Source organism: Fringilla coelebs (genome assembly GCF_963513975.1).
Source record: "Fringilla coelebs genome assembly, chromosome: 7".
Lineage (NCBI taxonomy): Eukaryota > Metazoa > Chordata > Aves > Passeriformes > Fringillidae > Fringilla > Fringilla coelebs.
The window spans coordinates 38647750-38672629 of NC_140035.1; the positions used below are offsets into that span (position 1 = coordinate 38647750).

At 60.6% G+C, this 24880-nt stretch overlaps 2 protein-coding genes and 1 long non-coding RNA gene across 3 annotated transcripts; all 3 read right to left on the reverse strand.

Moving 5' to 3' along the window:
* Positions 1 to 1622: 1622 nt before the first annotated feature.
* Positions 1623 to 3786, reverse strand: LOC311155710 (uncharacterized protein; the record flags this gene model as incomplete). Its single annotated transcript, XM_084209078.1, has 6 exons — positions 1623 to 2002; positions 2282 to 2338; positions 2613 to 2832; positions 3088 to 3156; positions 3555 to 3572; positions 3667 to 3786. The coding sequence occupies 6 exons, from the start codon at positions 3784 to 3786 to the stop codon at positions 1803 to 1805; spliced, it is 684 nt and encodes a 227-aa protein (XP_084065204.1). The 3' UTR covers positions 1623 to 1802.
* Positions 3787 to 9280: 5494 nt separating this feature from the next.
* Positions 9281 to 11444, reverse strand: LOC311155711 (uncharacterized protein; the record flags this gene model as incomplete). The annotated part of the gene is made up of 5 exons (XM_084209079.1): positions 9281 to 9660; positions 9940 to 9996; positions 10271 to 10490; positions 10746 to 10814; positions 11325 to 11444. 5 exons carry the CDS (start codon positions 11442 to 11444, stop codon positions 9461 to 9463), a joined length of 666 nt encoding a protein of 221 aa, XP_084065205.1. The 3' UTR covers positions 9281 to 9460.
* Positions 11445 to 17164: 5720 nt separating this feature from the next.
* On the reverse strand, positions 17165 to 18100 carry LOC311155788. The gene is made up of 3 exons (XR_014616298.1): positions 17929 to 18100; positions 17598 to 17654; positions 17165 to 17318 (listed from the first exon to the last, which is right to left on the reverse strand). It is a non-coding gene; the product is annotated as an uncharacterized lncRNA (long non-coding RNA).
* Between the last annotated feature and the right edge of the window lie 6780 nt (positions 18101 to 24880).

The window sequence follows — 24880 nt, forward strand, 5'->3', positions numbered from 1 at the left end:
AGGCCAAAAAGAGCAAGCGCAAGCGACTTGATGATATTTTTAGCCCAGAAAGGCCTGCAGCTGGTGGCACACTTCACAATCAGCAGGGACCCCTGCAGGCAGGCTTTCTCCCCAAGTATCCTTCAAAGTTTCTTCAGTTGATCCATTTCTGGCACATAACTACACAGGCTTATGGGAAAGATTCTAAGGCAGCTGCTTTGGAGTCAAAGAGCCAGCATGAAGAGTCCTTGTCATCTGTTTGTAGCTAAATCACACTTTGCGGGATTCCAAGGAGTTTGGAAGGAGCTGGAAAGCAGAGCTCTTGAGTTTTCAGATGATGCCATTTCTTTTCCTTATCTTCCACATAGACAGGAAGGGTGAGTTTGGCTCACGTCTCCGCCCCATGGCTCACAAGGCCACAAGTTACAAGAGCTTTGAAGGATTTGTTGGCCAAAGAGACAACACTGCCAACAAGCATGTCTATGTTTTGGACCCCATGCTGCAAGATTTCCTCTTATGGACTCATGCTACATAGTAAGCTTCCTTAGCCAATCATGTTATGACACACAAACCTAGGGCACTGCATCCTAAACTTCTTGTTTACCATTGGAACTACTTTCATTTTTTCTAGATCTTGAACTCTACAACTCTACACTTTCCTCGCCTTCAACTTTCCTCCATGTGTCTATGCTATCAACTAGAAATGCACATTCTCCCTTGGAGCCGCTCGGTTTGGAAGCCCTTTCCAAGGTTTCAGATCAAATGCTGTCTTTAATGCTTTAAAAAGCTTTAAAATGCTATCTTTAATGCTTTAAAGCTTTGCTGACAAGAGCAAAGCTCTGAGGATTCCCTGCATTTCGCTCTCCGAAAACACCGATGCGCTATTAGTTCCAGAGTGCCCAGGCTGCGCCTTGCAAGTCAAGTGCGGCAGGAACAAGGCGGCTGCCAGGGGGCTGCTTGTGGCCTCTGACAGCCAATTGCTCAGGGCTTCCCAGTGCCCCAGCCCCTCGGGGTGGCCCCCAGGCCGGCCCAGCTGCCCGGCAGCAGCGCCGCAGCCCCACAGCAGCTGCGGAGGAGCCCCATCCAGAGGCCCCTGGGAGCCCTCAGCAAGGCAGCCCGCAGCACAGGGGCAGGAGGACACGGCTGGCGCTTCCTGCCTGGCACGGGGCTTGTGGCCATCTCCAGGCACCGCTCTGGCAGGGATCCCCGCAGCTCCGGCCCCTGCCCGGCCGCTCTGTCGGCAGCACAAAGGCTTCAGCGGAAGCACCAAAGGCCAACGGGGCTTCTGGCCGTTTTCCCTGCGGCACTGCACGCCTGGGCAGCTGGCTGTGCACAAGCAGCCTTTTCCCCCTTCAGGGCCACAGGAGCCCTCAGCCTGCTCTGCTGCTGAGCACAAGCACCCTGTTCACCCTTTCCTGCCTCTTGCCCTGCAGACCCAGGGCAGCAAAGAAAAGCTCTTGGCAATCTGTGTATTATAACACATCCTCGAATTTATTTATTTACAATAATCTACATTAACTAACATATATATATAAAAAAAAAAAAAATATCTGTGCGTTTTACTTAATATAGTAACATATATATAATATGTTACTATAATATAATATAGTAACGGATTATATATAATGTTACTAAATAACACATTATTTTTTTACATATATATATTAAAACAAAAATATATATATATAATATATACAAAAACCAAAAGATACTCTACGTGCTATTTAAAATATAAATAAGAAATGGAAAAGAAAAGGGAAAATCCAAAAGAAAAGGAAAATTGCCCCTGGCTCGCGTTGCCCCGGCAAAGAGAGCCTCCCAGCTTAGCTCTCCCCAGAGCTCCCGCAATGCAGCCAGCTGAGCCCGGAGAGGCGAGGCCGAGGCCTGCGTGCCCTGCGCAGCTGATCTTGCAGCCTCTGGAAGATGGTGTATGGCCCACGCTGTATTGCCCGGAGGACACGCAGCGTTTCCAGTGCCAGCTGGGACAGGGCACTGCTGGTGTCCTCCGTCAGGCGTTCCAGGGCTGCAAGAGAGAGGAACAGAGGCACGGTCAGAAGCTGCATCTGCGGGGAGGCAAGGAGAGAGCCCCCTTGCAAGGGCCATCCCAGCCGGCTCTTGGCATGGCCAGGAGTGGGGAGCAGGGAGCCAGGGGATCAGGCTGAAGCTGCTGGCCACGAATGGCACACGTGGGCCTGAAATCTCAGTGTGCGCTGCCCACGGGAGCAGAGCCCTCCACAGGCGGGGCGGGGCTGGCGGCTCTCGCCCCGCCGGCCGCCTTGCTCAGCCCGCTGCCCTCACTCACCAGTGCAGATCAGCTGGAGCTCTTGCTGCTGCCCCCTCAGGTGCCGCCCGGCCATCCCTGTGAACACAGAGCCTGTCACGGCCCCAGCGGCACAGCTCCCTGCCAGCGGCGCTGTGGGCGCTGTGGCCACACGGCCTGCTGGCCAGGGAAAGCTCAGGCCGGGCCCTTGCCGCACGCTGCCGCCCAAGGGCACGGCTGCCAGAGGGCGGCAGCGGCGCCGAGGCCAGGCGGGGCTTGCCGGCGCCGGGCGCGGCTGGCGCTGCCGGGCCGGCAGGCGGGGCTGGGACCGAGCTGCGGCGGGCCGGGGAGGGAGCCCGGCCTCGTGGCTCACCCATGAACCTGATGGCCGCCTCTCGCAGGGGCTCCTGTGGGCTCTCCAGGTAGCGCAGGGCCCGGCGCAGGTGCTCGGCCGCTCTGCTCCTGTCCTCTGCCAGCTGGAGAGAGCGGCGGGAGGGAAGGCTTGGCGCGGGCTCAGCCCCTCGGCCGGGCGCTGCCTGCGCCCAGCCCCGGCCTCCCCTGCCCGCGCAGCCCTGAGGCGCGGCCAGCAGCCGCTGGCACCGGGCTCCCGAGGGGAGGCGGCAGAGGGCCGGCTGCTGCCCGGGGAGCCGCGGTGCCGGCCCCGCCCCGCAGCCCGCCGGGCCGGGGCTCCATGGGCGCCCGGCTCAGGCCCACGGGAGCCTGGAGAAGAGCCCGCGTGGCCTCTGCGTGTAGCAGCGGGCAGGGGCACAGCCGCCCAGCCTGCATGCTGAGCATCGCCCTCGGGGGCCTTCTCCAGGCTGGGGCTGGGCCTTGCAGGCCGTCCTTACCAGGATCTCGGCAAACTTGGAGAGTTTCTCTTTCTTCACAGTTCTCTCGAGATCCTTCCTTTTCAGGAACTTGACCGCACCAAGCAGCGTTTCCTGGGAAGCCTGGAGAGCAGCAGAGACGTGGAGATGGCCCCGCAGCCCAGGCCACGGGACCCGCGTCCCTGTGCCATGGCCTGGAGGAGGCAGCGGGCCAGCAGGCGCAGGGCAGGAGGCGGCCGAGACCCCTGCCAGGAGGAGAGCAGCAGCCCACGAGTCCTCACCTCTGCCACATGCTGATTCTCATCATGGCAGCGGAAGAACAGTGGGAGCAGGCTCTGCCACACTTGTGTCATCAGGGGCTCTTTTCCTTCTTCTTCTACAGCAGACATCAAGCTTTGCAAGACAGTCATGGAGAGCTGCTGCACCTGGCTATCAGCCTGTAGAAGAGGAAGGAAAGAAGAGCTCAGCATGGGCCGCTTCTGGCCCACATTGGCGCAGGCCTGCATCTGCACAGGGCACCAAGTGTGCGGGCAGCAGCCAGTGGCCGTGGCTGGGGGCGCAGAGCCTTACGTTGTCAAAGAGCGGCAGGATCAGCTTTGCCAGCTGCAGGGCGATGGGGCTGGGTATGCGGGCACCGTTGTCCAGGAAGAGATAGCCCAGCAGAACGGTGGTGATCCTGAGCCGCGGGAGCTCGGCCAGCCTTTCGGTCAGGCTCCACATTCTTTCGGCCTGTGCGGAAGGCAAGTTTGTGAAAGGCCACCCTGCTGCCGTGCGGCGGGGCCCAGAGGCCAAAGGCCTGTGGCCAAGTGCTGGGGCACTGAAGCGGGAGGCAGGAGAGCTGGCTGGGAGCAGCTGCCCCAGCGCCCGAAGCCCAGGCGAGGCCAAGCCACTGCCTTGCCCGGCCCCGCGCTGCCTGCACGGCTTCAGCCGCTGCCCCCTTCTTCTCACCAGCGGGGAAGCGTCCCTTTGCGGGAGGAGGACCCTGAGAAGCTGGCTGCCAATGTCCGCGCGCTCCCTGCGCAGGTGCCTTGACAAGACATCCATGACGCTGTCCCTGCATTCCCTCAAGTCCAGGCACTCGAGGACCTGAAAGGCACAGGGCAGTGACGGGGGAGCCGGCCGGCAGGAGCCCGGAGCCGCACAGGCCTGGGCCCAGGCAGCAGCACAGGGCGCGGGCACCGTCCCGGGCGGCTGCGGCCACCAGAGGGCAGAGAGCTGGCAGGCAGCTCAGCCAGGTAGTGCTGGCCTTCAGGCTCACCTCCGCAAGGAATGCCAGGGCAGGGAAATCCCAGTAGGGCATCCCTGTGCCGAGCATCTCAAGGAGGCAGCATAAGATGCACTTAGACAAGTGCCTGGATGCGTGGCGCATCTCCCTGGAAGGCGGAAAATGGCACTAAGACCCTGAGGCAGGGGGAGAAGCCTCTGCCAGCACTGAGTCACACAGTTCTTGTTTTTCCCCAGCACCCTGCCGGGGGACCTGGGCCCTTGGACATGCATGTGGCTGCTCCTGGGCACCCTCCTTTGCAGGCCTTTGCCAGTCTGCTTGGCTCTCCCTCGTCCCTTTGGCCCACAGCCGCGGGGCCCCTGTGCGACAGCCCGGGCACAGGGCACAAATGCCGGGAGCAATGGGGACAAGGGGGGTCTCACCCGGCCAGCAGCGCCACGGCATAGTGGTGGCTATCAACGCAGAGCAGCGCGTCCCAGCCACGCTTGCCTTCCATTGACAGCACCACGTGCTCACACTGGAGAAGGCAGAGCAGGCACTTCAGGGTCTGCACTGCAAACCTGTGTGCAGAGCAAAGCCCAGGTCACGCTGGCACTCACTGGCTCCTTGGCAGGCCACGCGGCAGGGATAGGGCGACTGGGATGGAGCACCTGTTGGGGCTGGTGGCAAGGCCGTGCTCTTCCTGGCAATCCTTCCAGAAGGTATGCACCTTCTCTGGCACCTCTTCTGTGCTGAAGAACACCTGGAAGAGCAGGTGCACAAACAGGCGGGGGAAATAGACCGTCGCTACCCGTGGCACGCGGGGTTCCTGCAGGATCTTCCACGTCACCAGGGTGGCCTGCGAAGGAAAAAGCCCCCCCCCGAGACAGCGCTCAGTGCCCAGGCGTCCGTGTGGCAGGGCCTGAGCTTGGCAGGGAGAGGCCCGGAGAGACGCAGGGGGAGCACGGGGCCTGGTGGGCCTGAAGCTGCCCCTGGGCCAAGTCTCAGGCCAGTGCCTGAGGCAGGGAGATGCAGCGGGGGAAGAGCATAGGAGAGCTGCTGCAGAGGCGGCCTTGGGGCCAGCAAAGGCCAGTTGCAGGAACTCACAGCCAGGGCAAAGACAGCCGTTTCGTCCCCATCCGAGGTGCACGTGCTGCGCTCTGGCCAGCTGCCCAGCACATGCAGGAGGATCAGCAGCACTGGCTCCGCAGTCCTGGGCGAGCACATGATGGTTTTCCACATGGCGAGGGCAGCTCTGCGGGGTTAGAGCTCCGTCTCAGGGCAGGTCTCAGGCACAGCACCGTGGCCTGGGCATGGCTAGGGGCCCGGGCTGAGCGCCGGCTCTGCCTCTGCCCGCTGGCCCCCTGGCCAGCAGCAGCCAGGCAGCCCGGCCCTGTGGGGACAGCGCCCTGAGGGGCAGCAAGGGAGCATGGCAGCAGGCTCGGGGGCTGGCATGCCAGGGCTGAGAAAGGCAGCAGCCAGAGGTCCCTGGAACTCTCTGTTGCTCAGACAGCTGGCACTGGCTGTACAGGGTGATGGGTGGGGAAGCCTGAGCCCTCTGGGCAGGTGGGCCCCATACCTGTCACAGGACGGGGCCACACGCAGGAGCGTCACGGCCACGTCATCCGGGTGTGCTCTGGTGAGATTGAGCAGGGTCTTGTCCAGCCTGTGCTCGGCAGAAGCGTTGGCCACGAGCCATCGGTGAATGTAGCTCACCATGGCGGGCACCTGGAGAAGGCACGGGGAGACTGGGAAAGCTGCCAGAGGGAGCCATGTCCCCAGCGTCCCCAGAGAAGTGCTTCCCTTCCCAGCGCACTGCCGTGGCCTCAAAGGCTCCCAGGGAGCAGCAGGCGTGGCTTGGGAAGCCACGTGACTCACGGGGGAGTTGAAGCCTGGCCACAGGCTGCTTACTTGCTCTGGCCTGCAAACAGCCCTGTCCACCAGCAAATCCAGCAGGGTGGCACTGGTCTCAAGTTTGAGGAGCTCTGAGTGAGCTCTGAGCCCAGTGCTGTTGGTCTCTCCCTGCCGAATGCTCTGGACGAAGGCGAGAACGAGCTGTAGGAGAAGGGCAAGAAGCCGGGCCTGTTACATGGAGTGCTCCACACACGGTGCTCGGCTGAGCAGGGACAGCAGGCCCAGCCCAGCTGGGGGTGGCTGCAGGTACCTGCGCTGTTCTGCGGAAGCGGCCAAGGCTGGATTCCTGCTCTGGCGTGCGCTCCACGGCTGCATCTGGCAAAGAGAGAGCGCAGCCAGAGCTGAGGGGCTGCGGGAGAGGCCGGAGAAGACGGCCTAGAGCCGTGCTCCCCAGGCAGGGAGAGCCCTGGCATGCCCCAGGGGGAAGGAGCGGGGCCATTGCAGCCTGTCTGCCCAGCCCCTCTTCCATCCTGTCCCTGGGCATGTCCCCAGGCAATGGGATGGCATGGGGCCAAGCTGGCTGCAGGCTCCAGCCCTGCGGCCCAGCTCTGCCACTCACCCTCCTGCGGTGGATGGAATGGCACCACCTCCTCAGTCTGCTGTGCTGGGGCGGCTCCAGGGCGTTCTTCCTCCTCCTCCTCCTCCTCCTCTACCCAAGCCAGCTTGGGCACTCTCGGGGCTCTCTGCTCCATGTCAGTGACCGGAGCGACTTGCAGGAGAGATGCCCTGGAAAAGCTTCGGGGCACCAAGTCCCACGCTCTGCCCTTGAGGGCAGCGGCACAATTGAGGCCTCGGAAGGCCACGGGTCAGCAAGTTCTGTGCGCTGGCCTCGAGCTCAGCCGCAGCAACAAGGCCGTGGAAAAGCTCCGGCTCAGAAGGGAACGAGCGCGCTGTGCGGGGGCTCCTCACGGCACCGCTCTGTCCCCTTCTGCACCGTTGAGGGTTCCGTGCACCCGGGCAAGCTTCTGTCACCAAGGGCCCTTGGATACGGCTTCCGTTCCATGCCACGCTGACCGTTCTGCAGCGTGGCACCCAGGGCCCTTGCAGACGCTGCCTTCTGCCCTGGGGCCGCCCCCAGCCCAAGCAAAGCGGCCCAGGCTGGGAGCAATCCCTGGCCTCGGGTGTCTAAGACAGCCCGACAGGATCTTTAGCAAGGGCTCAGGCCATCAGCAAACGCTGCCCTGTTCTGCGGGCTCAGTCCTATTCCCGTCTCTTTCCCTGAGAGCTTTTTAATGTCTAAATGATAATCATTGGAAGGGAGGGGGTTTACGTTTTCCATTTCCGAGAAGGCTTCTGCCTTCCTTAGCAGACACCCGGCTTTTCAAACCAAGACAATTGTTTATCATCTTGCAGATGCGCAGTTGCTGGGGAGCCCCCTTTTCCACCGGGGACCTGCAATTGGGAAAATCCTGGGTGCTCCATCCACCCATAGATGAGGTCTCCAAATTTGCCCAAAAGTGGGCCCAGCTTTTAGAGGCCAAAAAGAGCAAGCGCAAGCGACTTGATGATATTTTTAGCCCAGAAAGGCCTGCAGCTGGTGGCACACTTCACAATCAGCAGGGACCCCTGCAGGCAGGCTTTCTCCCCAAGTATCCTTCAAAGTTTCTTCAGTTGATCCATTTCTGGCACATAACTACACAGGCTTATGGGAAAGATTCTAAGGCAGCTGCTTTGGAGTCAAAGAGCCAGCATGAAGAGTCCTTGTCATCTGTTTGTAGCTAAATCACACTTTGCGGGATTCCAAGGAGTTTGGAAGGAGCTGGAAAGCAGAGCTCTTGAGTTTTCAGATGATGCCATTTCTTTTCCTTATCTTCCACATAGACAGGAAGGGTGAGTTTGGCTCACGTCTCCGCCCCATGGCTCACAAGGCCACAAGTTACAAGAGCTTTGAAGGATTTGTTGGCCAAAGAGACAACACTGCCAACAAGCATGTCTATGCTTTGGACCCCATGCTGCAAGATTTCCTCTTATGGACTCATGCTACATAGTAAGCTTCCTTAGCCAATCATGTTATGACACACAAACCTAGGGCACTGCATCCTAAACTTCTTGTTTACCATTGGAACTACTTTCATTTTTTCTAGATCTTGAACTCTACAACTCTACACTTTCCTCGCCTTCAACTTTCCTCCATGTGTCTATGCTATCAACTAGAAATGCACATTCTCCCTTGGAGCCGCTCGGTTTGGAAGCCCTTTCCAAGGTTTCAGATCAAATGCTGTCTTTAATGCTTTAAAAAGCTTTAAAATGCTATCTTTAATGCTTTAAAGCTTTGCTGACAAGAGCAAAGCTCTGAGGATTCCCTGCATTTCGCTCTCCGAAAACACCGATGCGCTATTAGTTCCAGAGTGCCCAGGCTGCGCCTTGCAAGTCAAGTGCGGCAGGAACAAGGCGGCTGCCAGGGGGCTGCTTGTGGCCTCTGACAGCCAATTGCTCAGGGCTTCCCAGTGCCCCAGCCCCTCGGGGTGGCCCCCAGGCCGGCCCAGCTGCCCGGCAGCAGCGCCGCAGCCCCACAGCAGCTGCGGAGGAGCCCCATCCAGAGGCCCCTGGGAGCCCTCAGCAAGGCAGCCCGCAGCACAGGGGCAGGAGGACACGGCTGGCGCTTCCTGCCTGGCACGGGGCTTGTGGCCATCTCCAGGCACCGCTCTGGCAGGGATCCCCGCAGCTCCGGCCCCTGCCCGGCCGCTCTGTCGGCAGCACAAAGGCTTCAGCGGAAGCACCAAAGGCCAACGGGGCTTCTGGCCGTTTTCCCTGCGGCACTGCACGCCTGGGCAGCTGGCTGTGCACAAGCAGCCTTTTCCCCCTTCAGGGCCACAGGAGCCCTCAGCCTGCTCTGCTGCTGAGCACAAGCACCCTGTTCACCCTTTCCTGCCTCTTGCCCTGCAGACCCAGGGCAGCAAAGAAAAGCTCTTGGCAATCTGTGTATTATAACACATCCTCGAATTTATTTATTTACAATAATCTACATTAACTAACATATATATATAAAAAAAAAAAAAATATCTGTGCGTTTTACTTAATATAGTAACATATATATAATATGTTACTATAATATAATATAGTAACGGATTATATATAATGTTACTAAATAACACATTATTTTTTTACATATATATATTAAAACAAAAATATATATATATAATATATACAAAAACCAAAAGATACTCTACGTGCTATTTAAAATATAAATAAGAAATGGAAAAGAAAAGGGAAAATCCAAAAGAAAAGGAAAATTGCCCCTGGCTCGCGTTGCCCCGGCAAAGAGAGCCTCCCAGCTTAGCTCTCCCCAGAGCTCCCGCAATGCAGCCAGCTGAGCCCGGAGAGGCGAGGCCGAGGCCTGCGTGCCCTGCGCAGCTGATCTTGCAGCCTCTGGAAGATGGTGTATGGCCCACGCTGTATTGCCCGGAGGACACGCAGCGTTTCCAGTGCCAGCTGGGACAGGGCACTGCTGGTGTCCTCCGTCAGGCGTTCCAGGGCTGCAAGAGAGAGGAACAGAGGCACGGTCAGAAGCTGCATCTGCGGGGAGGCAAGGAGAGAGCCCCCTTGCAAGGGCCATCCCAGCCGGCTCTTGGCATGGCCAGGAGTGGGGAGCAGGCAGCCAGGGGATCAGGCTGAAGCTGCTGGCCACGAATGGCACACGTGGGCCTGAAATCTCAGTGTGCGCTGCCCACGGGAGCAGAGCCCTCCACAGGCGGGGCGGGGCTGGCGGCTCTCGCCCCGCCGGCCGCCTTGCTCAGCCCGCTGCCCTCACTCACCAGTGCAGATCAGCTGGAGCTCTTGCTGCTGCCCCCTCAGGTGCCGCCCGGCCATCCCTGTGAACACAGAGCCTGTCACGGCCCCAGCGGCACAGCTCCCTGCCAGCGGCGCTGTGGGCGCTGTGGCCACACGGCCTGCTGGCCAGGGAAAGCTCAGGCCGGGCCCTTGCCGCACGCTGCCGCCCAAGGGCACGGCTGCCAGAGGGCGGCAGCGGCGCCGAGGCCAGGCGGGGCTTGCCGGCGCCGGGCGCGGCTGGCGCTGCCGGGCCGGCAGGCGGGGCTGGGACCGAGCTGCGGCGGGCCGGGGAGGGAGCCCGGCCTCGTGGCTCACCCATGAACCTGATGGCCGCCTCTCGCAGGGGCTCCTGTGGGCTCTCCAGGTAGCGCAGGGCCCGGCGCAGGTGCTCGGCCGCTCTGCTCCTGTCCTCTGCCAGCTGGAGAGAGCGGCGGGAGGGAAGGCTTGGCGCGGGCTCAGCCCCTCGGCCGGGCGCTGCCTGCGCCCAGCCCCGGCCTCCCCTGCCCGCGCAGCCCTGAGGCGCGGCCAGCAGCCGCTGGCACCGGGCTCCCGAGGGGAGGCGGCAGAGGGCCGGCTGCTGCCCGGGGAGCCGCGGTGCCGGCCCCGCCCCGCAGCCCGCCGGGCCGGGGCTCCATGGGCGCCCGGCTCAGGCCCACGGGAGCCTGGAGAAGAGCCCGCGTGGCCTCTGCGTGTAGCAGCGGGCAGGGGCACAGCCGCCCAGCCTGCATGCTGAGCATCGCCCTCGGGGGCCTTCTCCAGGCTGGGGCTGGGCCTTGCAGGCCGTCCTTACCAGGATCTCGGCAAACTTGGAGAGTTTCTCTTTCTTCACAGTTCTCTCGAGATCCTTCCTTTTCAGGAACTTGACCGCACCAAGCAGCGTTTCCTGGGAAGCCTGGAGAGCAGCAGAGACGTGGAGATGGCCCCGCAGCCCAGGCCACGGGACCCGCGTCCCTGTGCCATGGCCTGGAGGAGGCAGCGGGCCAGCAGGCGCAGGGCAGGAGGCGGCCGAGACCCCTGCCAGGAGGAGAGCAGCAGCCCACGAGTCCTCACCTCTGCCACATGCTGATTCTCATCATGGCAGCGGAAGAACAGTGGGAGCAGGCTCTGCCACACTTGTGTCATCAGGGGCTCTTTTCCTTCTTCTTCTACAGCAGACATCAAGCTTTGCAAGACAGTCATGGAGAGCTGCTGCACCTGGCTATCAGCCTGTAGAAGAGGAAGGAAAGAAGAGCTCAGCATGGGCCGCTTCTGGCCCCCATTGGCGCAGGCCTGCATCTGCACAGGGCACCAAGTGTGCGGGCAGCAGCCAGTGGCCGTGGCTGGGGGCGCAGAGCCTTACGTTGTCAAAGAGCGGCAGGATCAGCTTTGCCAGCTGCAGGGCGATGGGGCTGGGTATGCGGGCACCGTTGTCCAGGAAGAGATAGCCCAGCAGAACGGTGGTGATCCTGAGCCGCGGGAGCTCGGCCAGCCTTTCGGTCAGGCTCCACATTCTTTCGGCCTGTGCGGAAGGCAAGTTTGTGAAAGGCCACCCTGCTGCCGTGCGGCGGGGCCCAGAGGCCAAAGGCCTGTGGCCAAGTGCTGGGGCACTGAAGCGGGAGGCAGGAGAGCTGGCTGGGAGCAGCTGCCCCAGCGCCCGAAGCCCAGGCGAGGCCAAGCCACTGCCTTGCCCGGCCCCGCGCTGCCTGCACGGCTTCAGCCGCTGCCCCCTTCTTCTCACCAGCGGGGAAGCGTCCCTTTGCGGGAGGAGGACCCTGAGAAGCTGGCTGCCAATGTCCGCGCGCTCCCTGCGCAGGTGCCTTGACAAGACATCCATGACGCTGTCCCTGCATTCCCTCAAGTCCAGGCACTCGAGGACCTGAAAGGCACAGGGCAGTGACGGGGGAGCCGGCCGGCAGGAGCCCGGAGCCGCACAGGCCTGGGCCCAGGCAGCAGCACAGGGCGCGGGCACCGTCCCGGGCGGCTGCGGCCACCAGAGGGCAGAGAGCTGGCAGGCAGCTGAGCCAGGTAGTGCTGGCCTTCAGGCTCACCTCCGCAAGGAATGCCAGGGCAGGGAAATCCCAGTAGGGCATCCCTGTGCCGAGCATCTCAAGGAGGCAGCATAAGATGCACTTAGACAAGTGCCTGGATGCGTGGCGCATCTCCCTGGAAGGCGGAAAATGGCACTAAGACCCTGAGGCAGGGGGAGAAGCCTCTGCCAGCACTGAGTCACACAGTTCTTGTTTTTCCCCAGCACCCTGCCGGGGGACCTGGGCCCTTGGACATGCATGTGGCTGCTCCTGGGCACCCTCCTTTGCAGGCCTTTGCCAGTCTGCTTGGCTCTCCCTCGTCCCTTTGGCCCACAGCCGCGGGGCCCCTGTGCGACAGCCCGGGCACAGGGCACAAATGCCGGGAGCAATGGGGACAAGGGGGGTCTCACCCGGCCAGCAGCGCCACGGCATAGTGGTGGCTATCAACGCAGAGCAGCGCGTCCCAGCCACGCTTGCCTTCCATTGACAGCACCACGTGCTCACACTGGAGAAGGCAGAGCAGGCACTTCAGGGTCTGCACTGCAAACCTGTGTGCAGAGCAAAGCCCAGGTCACGCTGGCACTCACTGGCTCCTTGGCAGGCCACGCGGCAGGGATAGGGCGACTGGGATGGAGCACCTGTTGGGGCTGGTGGCAAGGCCGTGCTCTTCCTGGCAATCCTTCCAGAAGGTATGCACCTTCTCTGGCACCTCTTCTGTGCTGAAGAACACCTGGAAGAGCAGGTGCACAAACAGGCGGGGGAAATAGACCGTCGCTACCCGTGGCACGCGGGGTTCCTGCAGGATCTTCCACGTCACCAGGGTGGCCTGCGAAGGAAAAAGCCCCCCCCCGAGACAGCGCTCAGTGCCCAGGCGTCCGTGTGGCAGGGCCCGAGCTTGGCAGGGAGAGGCCCGGAGAGACGCAGGGGGAGCACGGGGCCTGGTGGGCCTGAAGCTGCCCCTGGGCCAAGTCTCAGGCCAGTGCCTGAGGCAGGGAGATGCAGCGGGGGAAGAGCATAGGAGAGCTGCTGCAGAGGCGGCCTTGGGGCCAGCAAAGGCCAGTTGCAGGAACTCACAGCCAGGGCAAAGACAGCCGTTTCGTCCCCATCCGAGGTGCACGTGCTGCGCTCTGGCCAGCTGCCCAGCACATGCAGGAGGTTCAGCAGCACTGGCTCCGCAGTCCTGGGCGAGCACATGATGGTTTTCCACATGGCGAGGGCAGCTCTGCGGGGTTAGAGCTCCGTCTCAGGGCAGGTCTCAGGCACAGCACCGTGGCCTGGGCATGGCTAGGGGCCCGGGCTGAGCGCCGGCTCTGCCTCTGCCCGCTGGCCCCCTGGCCAGCAGCAGCCAGGCAGCCCGGCCCTGTGGGGACAGCGCCCTGAGGGGCAGCAAGGGAGCATGGCAGCAGGCTCGGGGGCTGGCATGCCAGGGCTGAGAAAGGCAGCAGCCAGAGGTCCCTGGAACTCTCTGTTGCTCAGACAGCTGGCACTGGCTGTACAGGGTGATGGGTGGGGAAGCCTGAGCCCTCTGGGCAGGTGGGCCCCATACCTGTCACAGGACGGGGCCACACGCAGGAGCGTCACGGCCACGTCATCCGGGTGTGCTCTGGTGAGATTGAGCAGGGTCTTGTCCAGCCTGTGCTCGGCAGAAGCGTTGGCCACGAGCCATCGGTGAATGTAGCTCACCATGGCGGGCACCTGGAGAAGGCACGGGGAGACTGGGAAAGCTGCCAGAGGGAGCCATGTCCCCAGCGTCCCCAGAGAAGTGCTTCCCTTCCCAGCGCACTGCCGTGGCCTCAAAGGCTCCCAGGGAGCAGCAGGCGTGGCTTGGGAAGCCACGTGACTCACGGGGGAGTTGAAGCCTGGCCACAGGCTGCTTACTTGCTCTGGCCTGCAAACAGCCCTGTCCACCAGCAAATCCAGCAGGGTGGCACTGGTCTCAAGTTTGAGGAGCTCTGAGTGAGCTCTGAGCCCAGTGCTGTTGGTCTCTCCCTGCCGAATGCTCTGGACGAAGGCGAGAACGAGCTGTAGGAGAAGGGCAAGAAGCCGGGCCTGTTACATGGAGTGCTCCACACACGGTGCTCGGCTGAGCAGGGACAGCAGGCCCAGCCCAGCTGGGGGTGGCTGCAGGTACCTGCGCTGTTCTGCGGAAGCGGCCAAGGCTGGATTCCTGCTCTGGCGTGCGCTCCACGGCTGCATCTGGCAAAGAGAGAGCGCAGCCAGAGCTGAGGGGCTGCGGGAGAGGCCGGAGAAGACGGCCTAGAGCCGTGCTCCCCAGGCAGGGAGAGCCCTGGCATGCCCCAGGGGGAAGGAGCGGGGCCATTGCAGCCTGTCTGCCCAGCCCCTCTTCCATCCTGTCCCTGGGCATGTCCCCAGGCAATGGGATGGCATGGGGCCAAGCTGGCTGCAGGCTCCAGCCCTGCGGCCCAGCTCTGCCACTCACCCTCCTGCGGTGGATGGAATGGCACCACCTCCTCAGTCTGCTGTGCTGGGGCGGCTCCAGGGCGTTCTTCCTCCTCCTCCTCCTCCTCCTCTACCCAAGCCAGCTTGGGCACTCTCGGGGCTCTCTGCTCCATGTCAGTGACCGGAGCGACTTGCAGGAGAGATGCCCTGGAAAAGCTTCGGGGCACCAAGTCCCACGCTCTGCCCTTGAGGGCAGCGGCACAATTGAGGCCTCGGAAGGCCACGGGTCAGCAAGTTCTGTGCGCTGGCCTCGAGCTCAGCCGCAGCAACAAGGCCGTGGAAAAGCTCCGGCTCAGAAGGGAACGAGCGCGCTGCGCGGGGTCTCCTCACGGCACCGCTCTGTCCCCTTCTGCACCGTTGAGGGTTCCGTGCACCCGGGCAAGCTTCTGTCACCAAGGGCCCTTGGATACGGCTTCCGTTCCATGCCACGCTGACCGTTCTGCAGCGTGGCACCCAGGGCCCTTGCAGACGCTGCCTTCTGCCCTGGGGCCGCCCCCAGCCCAAGCAAAGCGGCCCAGGCTGGGAGCAATCCCTGGCCTCGGGTGTCTAAGACAGCCCGACAGGATCTTTAGCAAGGGCTCAGGCCATCAGCAAACGCTGCCCTGTTCTGCGGGCTCAGTCCTATTCCCGTCTCTTTCCCTGAGAGCTTTTTAATGTCTAAATGATAATCATTGGAAGGGAGGGGGTTTACGTTTTCCATTTCCGAGAAGGCTTCTGCCTTCCTTAGCAGACACCCGGCTTTTCAAACCAAGACAATTGTTTATCATCTTGCAGATGCGCAGTTGCTGGGGAGCCCTCTTTTCCACCGGGGACCTGCAATTGGGAAAATCCTGGGTGCTCCATCCACCCATAGATGAGGTCTCCAAATTTGCCCAAAAGTGGGCCCAGCTTTTAGAGGCCAAAAAGAGCAAGCGCAAGCGACTTGATGATATTTTTAGCCCAGAAAGGCCTGCAGCTGGTGGCACACTTCACAATCAGCAGGGACCCCTGCAGGCAGGCTTTCTCCCCAAGTATCCTTCAAAGTTTCTTCAGTTGATCCATTTCTGGCACATAACTACACAGGCTTATGGGAAAGATTCTAAAGCAGCTGCTTTGGAGTCAAAGAGCCAGCATGAAGAGTCCTTGTCATCTGTTTGTAGCTAAATCACACTTTGCGGGATTCCAAGGAGTTTGGAAGGAGCTGGAAAGCAGAGCTCTTGAGTTTTCAGATGATGCCATTTCTTTTCCTTATCTTCCACATAGACAGGAAGGGTGAGTTTGGCTCACGTCTCCGCCCCATGGCTCACAAGGCCACAAGTTACAAGAGCTTTGAAGGATTTGTTGGCCAAAGAGACAACACTGCCAACAAGCATGTCTATGTTTTGGACCCCATGCTGCAAGATTTCCTCTTATGGACTCATGCTACATAGTAAGCTTCCTTAGCCAATCATGTTATGACACACAAAGCTAGGGCACTGCATCCTAAACTTCTTGTTTACCATTGGAACTACTTTCATTTTTTCTAGATCTTGAACTCTACAACTCTACACTTTCCTCGCCTTCAACTTTCCTCCATGTGTCTATGCTATCAACTAGAAATGCACATTCTCCCTTGGAGCCGCTCGGTTTGGAAGCCCTTTCCAAGGTTTCAGATCAAATGCTGTCTTTAATGCTTTAAAAAGCTTTAAAATGCTATCTTTAATGCTTTAAAGCTTTGCTGACAAGAGCAAAGCTCTGAGGATTCCCTGCATTTCGCTCTCCGAAAACACCGATGCGCTATTAGTTCCAGAGTGCCCAGGCTGCGCCTTGCAAGTCAAGTGCGGCAGGAACAAGGCGGCTGCCAGGGGGCTGCTTGTGGCCTCTGACAGCCAATTGCTCAGGGCTTCCCAGTGCCCCAGCCCCTCGGGGTGGCCCCCAGGCCGGCCCAGCTGCCCGGCAGCAGCGCCGCAGCCCCACAGCAGCTGCGGAGGAGCCCCATCCAGAGGCCCCTGGGAGCCCTCAGCAAGGCAGCCCGCAGCACAGGGGCAGGAGGACACGGCTGGCGCTTCCTGCCTGGCACGGGGCTTGTGGCCATCTCCAGGCACCGCTCTGGCAGGGATCCCCGCAGCTCCGGCCCCTGCCCGGCCGCTCTGTCGGCAGCACAAAGGCTTCAGCGGAAGCACCAAAGGCCAACGGGGCTTCTGGCCGTTTTCCCTGCGGCACTGCACGCCTGGGCAGCTGGCTGTGCACAAGCAGCCTTTTCCCCCTTCAGGGCCACAGGAGCCCTCAGCCTGCTCTGCTGCTGAGCACAAGCACCCTGTTCACCCTTTCCTGCCTCTTGCCCTGCAGACCCAGGGCAGCAAAGAAAAGCTCTTGGCAATCTGTGTATTATAACACATCCTCGAATTTATTTATTTACAATAATCTACATTAACTAACATATATATATAAAAAAAAAAAAAAAATCTGTGCGTTTTACTTAATATAGTAACATATATATAATATGTTACTATAATATAATATAGTAACGGATTATATATAATGTTACTAAATAACACATTATTTTTTTACATATATATATTAAAACAAAAATATATATATATAATATATACAAAAACCAAAAGATACTCTACGTGCTATTTAAAATATAAATAAGAAATGGAAAAGAAAAGGGAAAATCCAAAAGAAAAGGAAAATTGCCCCTGGCTCGCGTTGCCCCAGCAAAGAGAGCCTCCCAGCTTAGCTCTCCCCAGAGCTCCCGCAATGCAGCCAGCTGAGCCCGGAGAGGCGAGGCCGAGGCCTGCGTGCCCTGCGCAGCTGATCTTGCAGCCTCTGGAAGATGGTGTATGGCCCACGCTGTATTGCCCGGAGGACACGCAGCGTTTCCAGTGCCAGCTGGGACAGGGCACTGCTGGTGTCCTCCGTCAGGCGTTCCAGGGCTGCAAGAGAGAGGAACAGAGGCACGGTCAGAAGCTGCATCTGCGGGGAGGCAAGGAGAGAGCCCCCTTGCAAGGGCCATCCCAGCCGGCTCTTGGCATGGCCAGGAGTGGGGAGCAGGGAGCCAGGGGATCAGGCTGAAGCTGCTGGCCACGAATGGCACACGTGGGCCTGAAATCTCAGTGTGCGCTGCCCACGGGAGCAGAGCCCTCCACAGGCGGGGCGGGGCTGGCGGCTCTCGCCCCGCCGGCCGCCTTGCTCAGCCCGCTGCCCTCACTCACCAGTGCAGATCAGCTGGAGCTCTTGCTGCTGCCCCCTCAGGTGCCGCCCGGCCATCCCTGTGAACACAGAGCCTGTCACGGCCCCAGCGGCACAGCTCCCTGCCAGCGGCGCTGTGGGCGCTGTGGCCACACGGCCTGCTGGCCAGGGAAAGCTCAGGCCGGGCCCTTGCCGCACGCTGCCGCCCAAGGGCACGGCTGCCAGAGGGCGGCAGCGGCGCCGAGGCCAGGCGGGGCTTGCCGGCGCCGGGCGCGGCTGGCGCTGCCGGGCCGGCAGGCGGGGCTGGGACCGAGCTGCGGCGGGCCGGGGAGGGAGCCCGGCCTCGTGGCTCACCCATGAACCTGATGGCCGCCTCTCGCAGGGGCTCCTGTGGGCTCTCCAGGTAGCGCAGGGCCCGGCGCAGGTGCTCGGCCGCTCTGCTCCTGTCCTCTGCCAGCTGGAGAGAGCGGCGGGAGGGAAGGCTTGGCGCGGGCTCAGCCCCTCGGCCGGGCGCTGCCTGCGCCCAGCCCCGGCCTCCCCTGCCCGCGCAGCCCTGAGGCGCGGCCAGCAGCCGCTGGCACCGGGCTCCCGAGGGGAGGCGGCAGAGGGCCGGCTGCTGCCCGGGGAGCCGCGGTGCCGGCCCCGCCCCGCAGCCCGCCGGGCCGGGGCTCCATGGGCGCCCGGCTCAGGCCCACGGGAGCCTGGAGAAGAGCCCGCGTGGCCTCTGCGTGTAGCAGCGGGCAGGGGCACAGCCGCCCAGCCTGCATGCTGAGCATCGCCCTCGGGGGCCTTCTCCAGGCTGGGGCTGGGCCTTGCAGGCCGTCCTTACCAGGATCTCGGCAAACTTGGAGAGTTTCTCTTTCTTCACAGTTCTCTCGAGATCCTTCCTTTTCAGGAACTTGACCGCACCAAGCAGCGTTTCCTGGGAAGCCTGGAGAGCAGCAGAGACGTGGAGATGGCCCCGCAGCCCAGGCCACGGGACCCGCGTCCCTGTGCCATGGCCTGGAGGAGGCAGCGGGCCAGCAGGCGCAGGGCAGGAGGCGGCCGAGACCCCTGCCAGGAGGAGAGCAGCAGCCCACGAGTCCTCACCTCTGCCACATGCTGATTCTCATCATGGCAGCGGAAGAACAGTGGGAGCAGGCTCTGCCACACTTGTGTCATCAGGGGCTCTTTTCCTTCTTCTTCTACAGCAGACATCAAGCTTTGCAAGACAGTCATGGAGAGCTGCTGCACCTGGCTATCAGCCTGTAGAAGAGGAAGGAAAGAAGAGCTCAGCATGGGCCGCTTCTGGCCCACATTGGCGCAGGCCTGCATCTGCACAGGGCACCAAGTGTGCGGGCAGCAGCCAGTGGCCGTGGCTGGGGGCGCAGAGCCTTACGTTGTCAAAGAGCGGCAGGATCAGCTTTGCCAGCTGCAGGGCGATGGGGCTGGGTATGCGGGCACCGTTGTCCAGGAAGAGATAGCCCAGCAGAACGGTGGTGATCCTGAGCCGCGGGAGCTCGGCCAGCCTTTCGGTCAGGCTCCACATTCTTTCGGCCTGTGCGGAAGGCAAGTTTGTGAAAGGCCACCCTGCTGCCGTGCGGCGGGGCCCAGAGGCCAAAGGCCTGTGGCCAAGTGCTGGGGCACTGAAGCGGGAGGCAGGAGAGCTGGCTGGGAGCAGCTGCCCCAGCGCCCGAAGCCCAGGCGAGGCCAAGCCACTGCCTTGCCCGGCCCCGCGCTGCCTGCACGGCTTCAGCCGCTGCCCCCTTCTTCTCACCAGCGGGGAAGCGTCCCTTTGCGGGAGGAGGACCCTGAGAAGCTGGCTGCCAATGTCCGCGCGCTCCCTGCGCAGGTGCCTTGACAAGACATCCATGACGCTGTCCCTGCATTCCCTCAAGTCCAGGCACTCGAGGACCTGAAAGGCACAGGGCAGTGACGGGGGAGCCGGCCGGCAGGAGCCCGGAGCCGCACAGGCCTGGGCCCAGGCAGCAGCACAGGGCGCGGGCACCGTCCCGGGCGGCTGCGGCCACCAGAGGGCAGAGAGCTGGCAGGCAGCTGAGCCAGGTAGTGCTGGCCTTCAGGCTCACCTCCGCAAGGAATGCCAGGGCAGGGAAATCCCAGTAGGGCATCCCTGTGCCGAGCATCTCAAGGAGGCAGCATAAGATGCACTTAGACAAGTGCCTGGATGCGTGGCGCATCTCCCTGGAAGGCGGAAAATGGCACTAAGACCCTGAGGCAGGGGGAGAAGCCTCTGCCAGCACTGAGTCACACAGTTCTTGTTTTTCCCCAGCACCCTGCCGGGGGACCTGGGCCCTTGGACATGCATGTGGCTGCTCCTGGGCACCCTCCTTTGCAGGCCTTTGCCAGTCTGCTTGGCTCTCCCTCGTCCCTTTGGCCCACAGCCGCGGGGCCCCTGTGCGACAGCCCGGGCACAGGGCACAAATGCCGGGAGCAATGGGGACAAGGGGGGTCTCACCCGGCCAGCAGCGCCACGGCATAGTGGTGGCTATCAACGCAGAGCAGCGCGTCCCAGCCACGCTTGCCTTCCATTGACAGCACCACGTGCTCACACTGGAGAAGGCAGAGCAGGCACTTCAGGGTCTGCACTGCAAACCTGTGTGCAGAGCAAAGCCCAGGTCACGCTGGCACTCACTGGCTCCTTGGCAGGCCACGCGGCAGGGATAGGGCGACTGGGATGGAGCACCTGTTGGGGCTGGTGGCAAGGCCGTGCTCTTCCTGGCAATCCTTCCAGAAGGTATGCACCTTCTCTGGCACCTCTTCTGTGCTGAAGAACACCTGGAAGAGCAGGTGCACAAACAGGCGGGGGAAATAGACCGTCGCTACCCGTGGCACGCGGGGTTCCTGCAGGATCTTCCACGTCACCAGGGTGGCCTGCGAAGGAAAAAGCCCCCCCCCGAGACAGCGCTCAGTGCCCAGGCGTCCGTGTGGCAGGGCCCGAGCTTGGCAGGGAGAGGCCCGGAGAGACGCAGGGGGAGCACGGGGCCTGGTGGGCCTGAAGCTGCCCCTGGGCCAAGTCTCAGGCCAGTGCCTGAGGCAGGGAGATGCAGCGGGGGAAGAGCATAGGAGAGCTGCTGCAGAGGCGGCCTTGGGGCCAGCAAAGGCCAGTTGCAGGAACTCACAGCCAGGGCAAAGACAGCCGTTTCGTCCCCATCCGAGGTGCACGTGCTGCGCTCTGGCCAGCTGCCCAGCACATGCAGGAGGTTCAGCAGCACTGGCTCCGCAGTCCTGGGCGAGCACATGATGGTTTTCCACATGGCGAGGGCAGCTCTGCGGGGTTAGAGCTCCGTCTCAGGGCAGGTCTCAGGCACAGCACCGTGGCCTGGGCATGGCTAGGGGCCCGGGCTGAGCGCCGGCTCTGCCTCTGCCCGCTGGCCCCCTGGCCAGCAGCAGCCAGGCAGCCCGGCCCTGTGGGGACAGCGCCCTGAGGGGCAGCAAGGGAGCATGGCAGCAGGCTCGGGGGCTGGCATGCCAGGGCTGAGAAAGGCAGCAGCCAGAGGTCCCTGGAACTCTCTGTTGCTCAGACAGCTGGCACTGGCTGTACAGGGTGATGGGTGGGGAAGCCTGAGCCCTCTGGGCAGGTGGGCCCCATACCTGTCACAGGACGGGGCCACACGCAGGAGCGTCACGGCCACGTCATCCGGGTGTGCTCTGGTGAGATTGAGCAGGGTCTTGTCCAGCCTGTGCTCGGCAGAAGCGTTGGCCACGAGCCATCGGTGAATGTAGCTCACCATGGCGGGCACCTGGAGAAGGCACGGGGAGACTGGGAAAGCTGCCAGAGGGAGCCATGTCCCCAGCGTCCCCAGAGAAGTGCTTCCCTTCCCAGCGCACTGCCGTGGCCTCAAAGGCTCCCAGGGAGCAGCAGGCGTGGCTTGGGAAGCCACGTGACTCACGGGGGAGTTGAAGCCTGGCCACAGGCTGCTTACTTGCTCTGGCCTGCAAACAGCCCTGTCCACCAGCAAATCCAGCAGGGTGGCACTGGTCTCAAGTTTGAGGAGCTCTGAGTGAGCTCTGAGCCCAGTGCTGTTGGTCTCTCCCTGCCGAATGCTCTGGACGAAGGCGAGAACGAGCTGTAGGAGAAGGGCAAGAAGCCGGGCCTGTTACATGGAGTGCTCCACACACGGTGCTCGGCTGAGCAGGGACAGCAGGCCCAGCCCAGCTGGGGGTGGCTGCAGGTACCTGCGCTGTTCTGCGGAAGCGGCCAAGGCTGGATTCCTGCTCTGGCGTGCGCTCCACGGCTGCATCTGGCAAAGAGAGAGCGCAGCCAGAGCTGAGGGGCTGCGGGAGAGGCCGGAGAAGACGGCCTAGAGCCGTGCTCCCCAGGCAGGGAGAGCCCTGGCATGCCCCAGTGGGAAGGAGCGGGGCCATTGCAGCCTGTCTGCCCAGCCCCTCTTCCATCCTGTCCCTGGGCATGTCCCCAGGCAATGGGATGGCATGGGGCCAAGCTGGCTGCAGGCTCCAGCCCTGCGGCCCAGCTCTGCCACTCACCCTCCTGCGGTGGATGGAATGGCACCACCTCTTCAGTCTGCTGTGCTGGGGCGGCTCCAGGGCGTTCTTCCTCCTCCTCCTCCTCCTCTACCCAAGCCAGCTTGGGCACTCTCGGGGCTCTCTGCTCCATGTCAGTGACCGGAGCGACTTGCAGGAGAGATGCCCTGGAAAAGCTTCGGGGCACCAAGTCCCACGCTCTGCCCTTGAGGGCAGCGGCACAATTGAGGCCTCGGAAGGCCACGGGTCAGCAAGTTCTGTGCGCTGGCCTCGAGCTCAGCCGCAGCAACAAGGCCGTGGAAAAGCTCCGGCTCAGAAGGGAACGAGCGCGCTGTGCGGGGGCTCCTCACGGCACCGCTCTGTCCCCTTCTGCACCGTTGAGGGTTCCGTGCACCCGGGCAAGCTTCTGTCACCAAGGGCCCTTGGATACGGCTTCCGTTCCATGCCACGCTGACCGTTCTGCAGCGTGGCACCCAGGGCCCTTGCAGACGCTGCCTTCTGCCCTGGGGCCGCCCCCAGCCCAACCAAAGCGGCCCAGGCTGGGAGCAATCCCTGGCCTCGGGTGTCTAAGACAGCCCGACAGGATCTTTAGCAAGGGCTCAGGCCATCAGCAAACGCTGCCCTGCTCTGCGGGCTCAGTCCTATTCCCGTCTCTTTCCCTGAGAGCTTTTTCATGTCTAAATGATAATCATTGGAAGGGAGGGGGTTTACGTTTTCCATTTCCGAGAAGGCTTCTGCCTTCCTTAGCAGACACCCGGCTTTTCAAACCAAGACAATTGTTTATCATCTTGCAGATGCGCAGTTGCTGGGGAGCCCTCTTTTCCACCGGGGACCTGCAATTGGGAAAATCCTGGGTGCTCCATCCACCCATAGATGAGGTCTCCAAATTTGCCCAAAAGTGGGCCCAGCTTTTAGAGGCCAAAAAGAGCAAGTGCAAGCGACTTGATGATATTTTTAGCCCAGAAAGGCCTGCAGCTGGTGGCACACTTCACAATCAGCAGGGACCCCTGCAGGCAGGCTTTCTCCCCAAGTATCCTTCAAAGTTTCTTCAGTTGATCCATTTCTGGCACATAACTACACAGGCTTATGGGAAAGATTCTACAGCAGCTGCTTTGGAGTCAAAGAGCCAGCATGAAGAGTCCTTGTCATCTGTTTGTAGCTAAATCACACTTTGCGGGATTCCAAGGAGTTTGGAAGGAGCTGGAAAGCAGAGCTCTTGAGTTTTCAGATGATGCCATTTCTTTTCCTTATCTTCCACATAGACAGGAAGGGTGAGTTTGGCTCACGTCTCCGCCCCATGGCTCACAAGGCCGCAAGTTACAAGAGCTTTGAAGGATTTGTTGGCCAAAGAGACAACACTGCCAACAAGCATGTCTATGCTTTGGACCCCATGCTGCAAGATTTCCTCTTATGGACTCATGCTACATAGTAAGCTTCCTTAGCCAATCATGTTATGACACACAAAGCTAGGGCACTGCATCCTAAACTTCTTGTTTACCATTGGAACTACTTTCATTTTTTCTAGATCTTGAACTCTACAACTCTACACTTTCCTCGCCTTCAACTTTCCTCCATGTGTCTATGCTATCAACTAGAAATGCACATTCTCCCTTGGAGCCGCTCGGTTTGGAAGCCCTTTCCAAGGTTTCAGATCAAATGCTGTCTTTAATGCTTTAAAAAGCTTTAAAATGCTATCTTTAATGCTTTAAAGCTTTGCTGACAAGAGCAAAGCTCTGAGGATTCCCTGCATTTCGCTCTCCGAAAACACCGATGCGCTATTAGTTCCAGAGTGCCCAGGCTGCGCCTTGCAAGTCAAGTGCGGCAGGAACAAGGCGGCTGCCAGGGGGCTGCTTGTGGCCTCTGACAGCCAATTGCTCAGGGCTTCCCAGTGCCCCAGCCCCTCGGGGTGGCCCCCAGGCCGGCCCAGCTGCCCGGCAGCAGCGCCGCAGCCCCACAGCAGCTGCGGAGGAGCCCCATCCAGAGGCCCCTGGGAGCCCTCAGCAAGGCAGCCCGCAGCACAGGGGCAGGAGGACACGGCTGGCGCTTCCTGCCTGGCACGGGGCTTGTGGCCATCTCCAGGCACCGCTCTGGCAGGGATCCCCGCAGCTCCGGCCCCTGCCCGGCCGCTCTGTCGGCAGCACAAAGGCTTCAGCGGAAGCACCAAAGGCCAACGGGGCTTCTGGCCGTTTTCCCTGCGGCACTGCACGCCTGGGCAGCTGGCTGTGCACAAGCAGCCTTTTCCCCCTTCAGGGCCACAGGAGCCCTCAGCCTGCTCTGCTGCTGAGCACAAGCACCCTGTTCACCCTTTCCTGCCTCTTGCCCTGCAGATCCGGGCAGCAAAGAAAAGCTCTTGGCAGTCTGTGTATCATAACACATCCTCGAATTTATTTATTTACAATAATCTACATTAAGTAACATATATTAATAAATAAATAAATAAATAAATAAATAAATAAATAAATAAATAAATATATATAAATATATATATATATGTGTGTGTGTCTGTGTTTTACTTAATATATTAACATATATATAATATGTTACTATAATATAATATAGTAACAGATGATAAATTATGTTACTACCTAACACACTATTTTTTTACACATATATATAAAAAAGAAATATACATATATATATATATACATATAATATATACAAAAAACCAAAAGATACTCTACTTGCTATTTAAAATCTAAATAAGAAATGGAAAAGAAAAGGGAAAATCCAAAAGAAAAGGAAAATTGCCCCTGGCTCGGGTTGCCCCGGCAAAGAGAGCCTCCCAGCTTAGCTCTCCCCAGAGCTCCCGCAGTGCAGCCAGCTG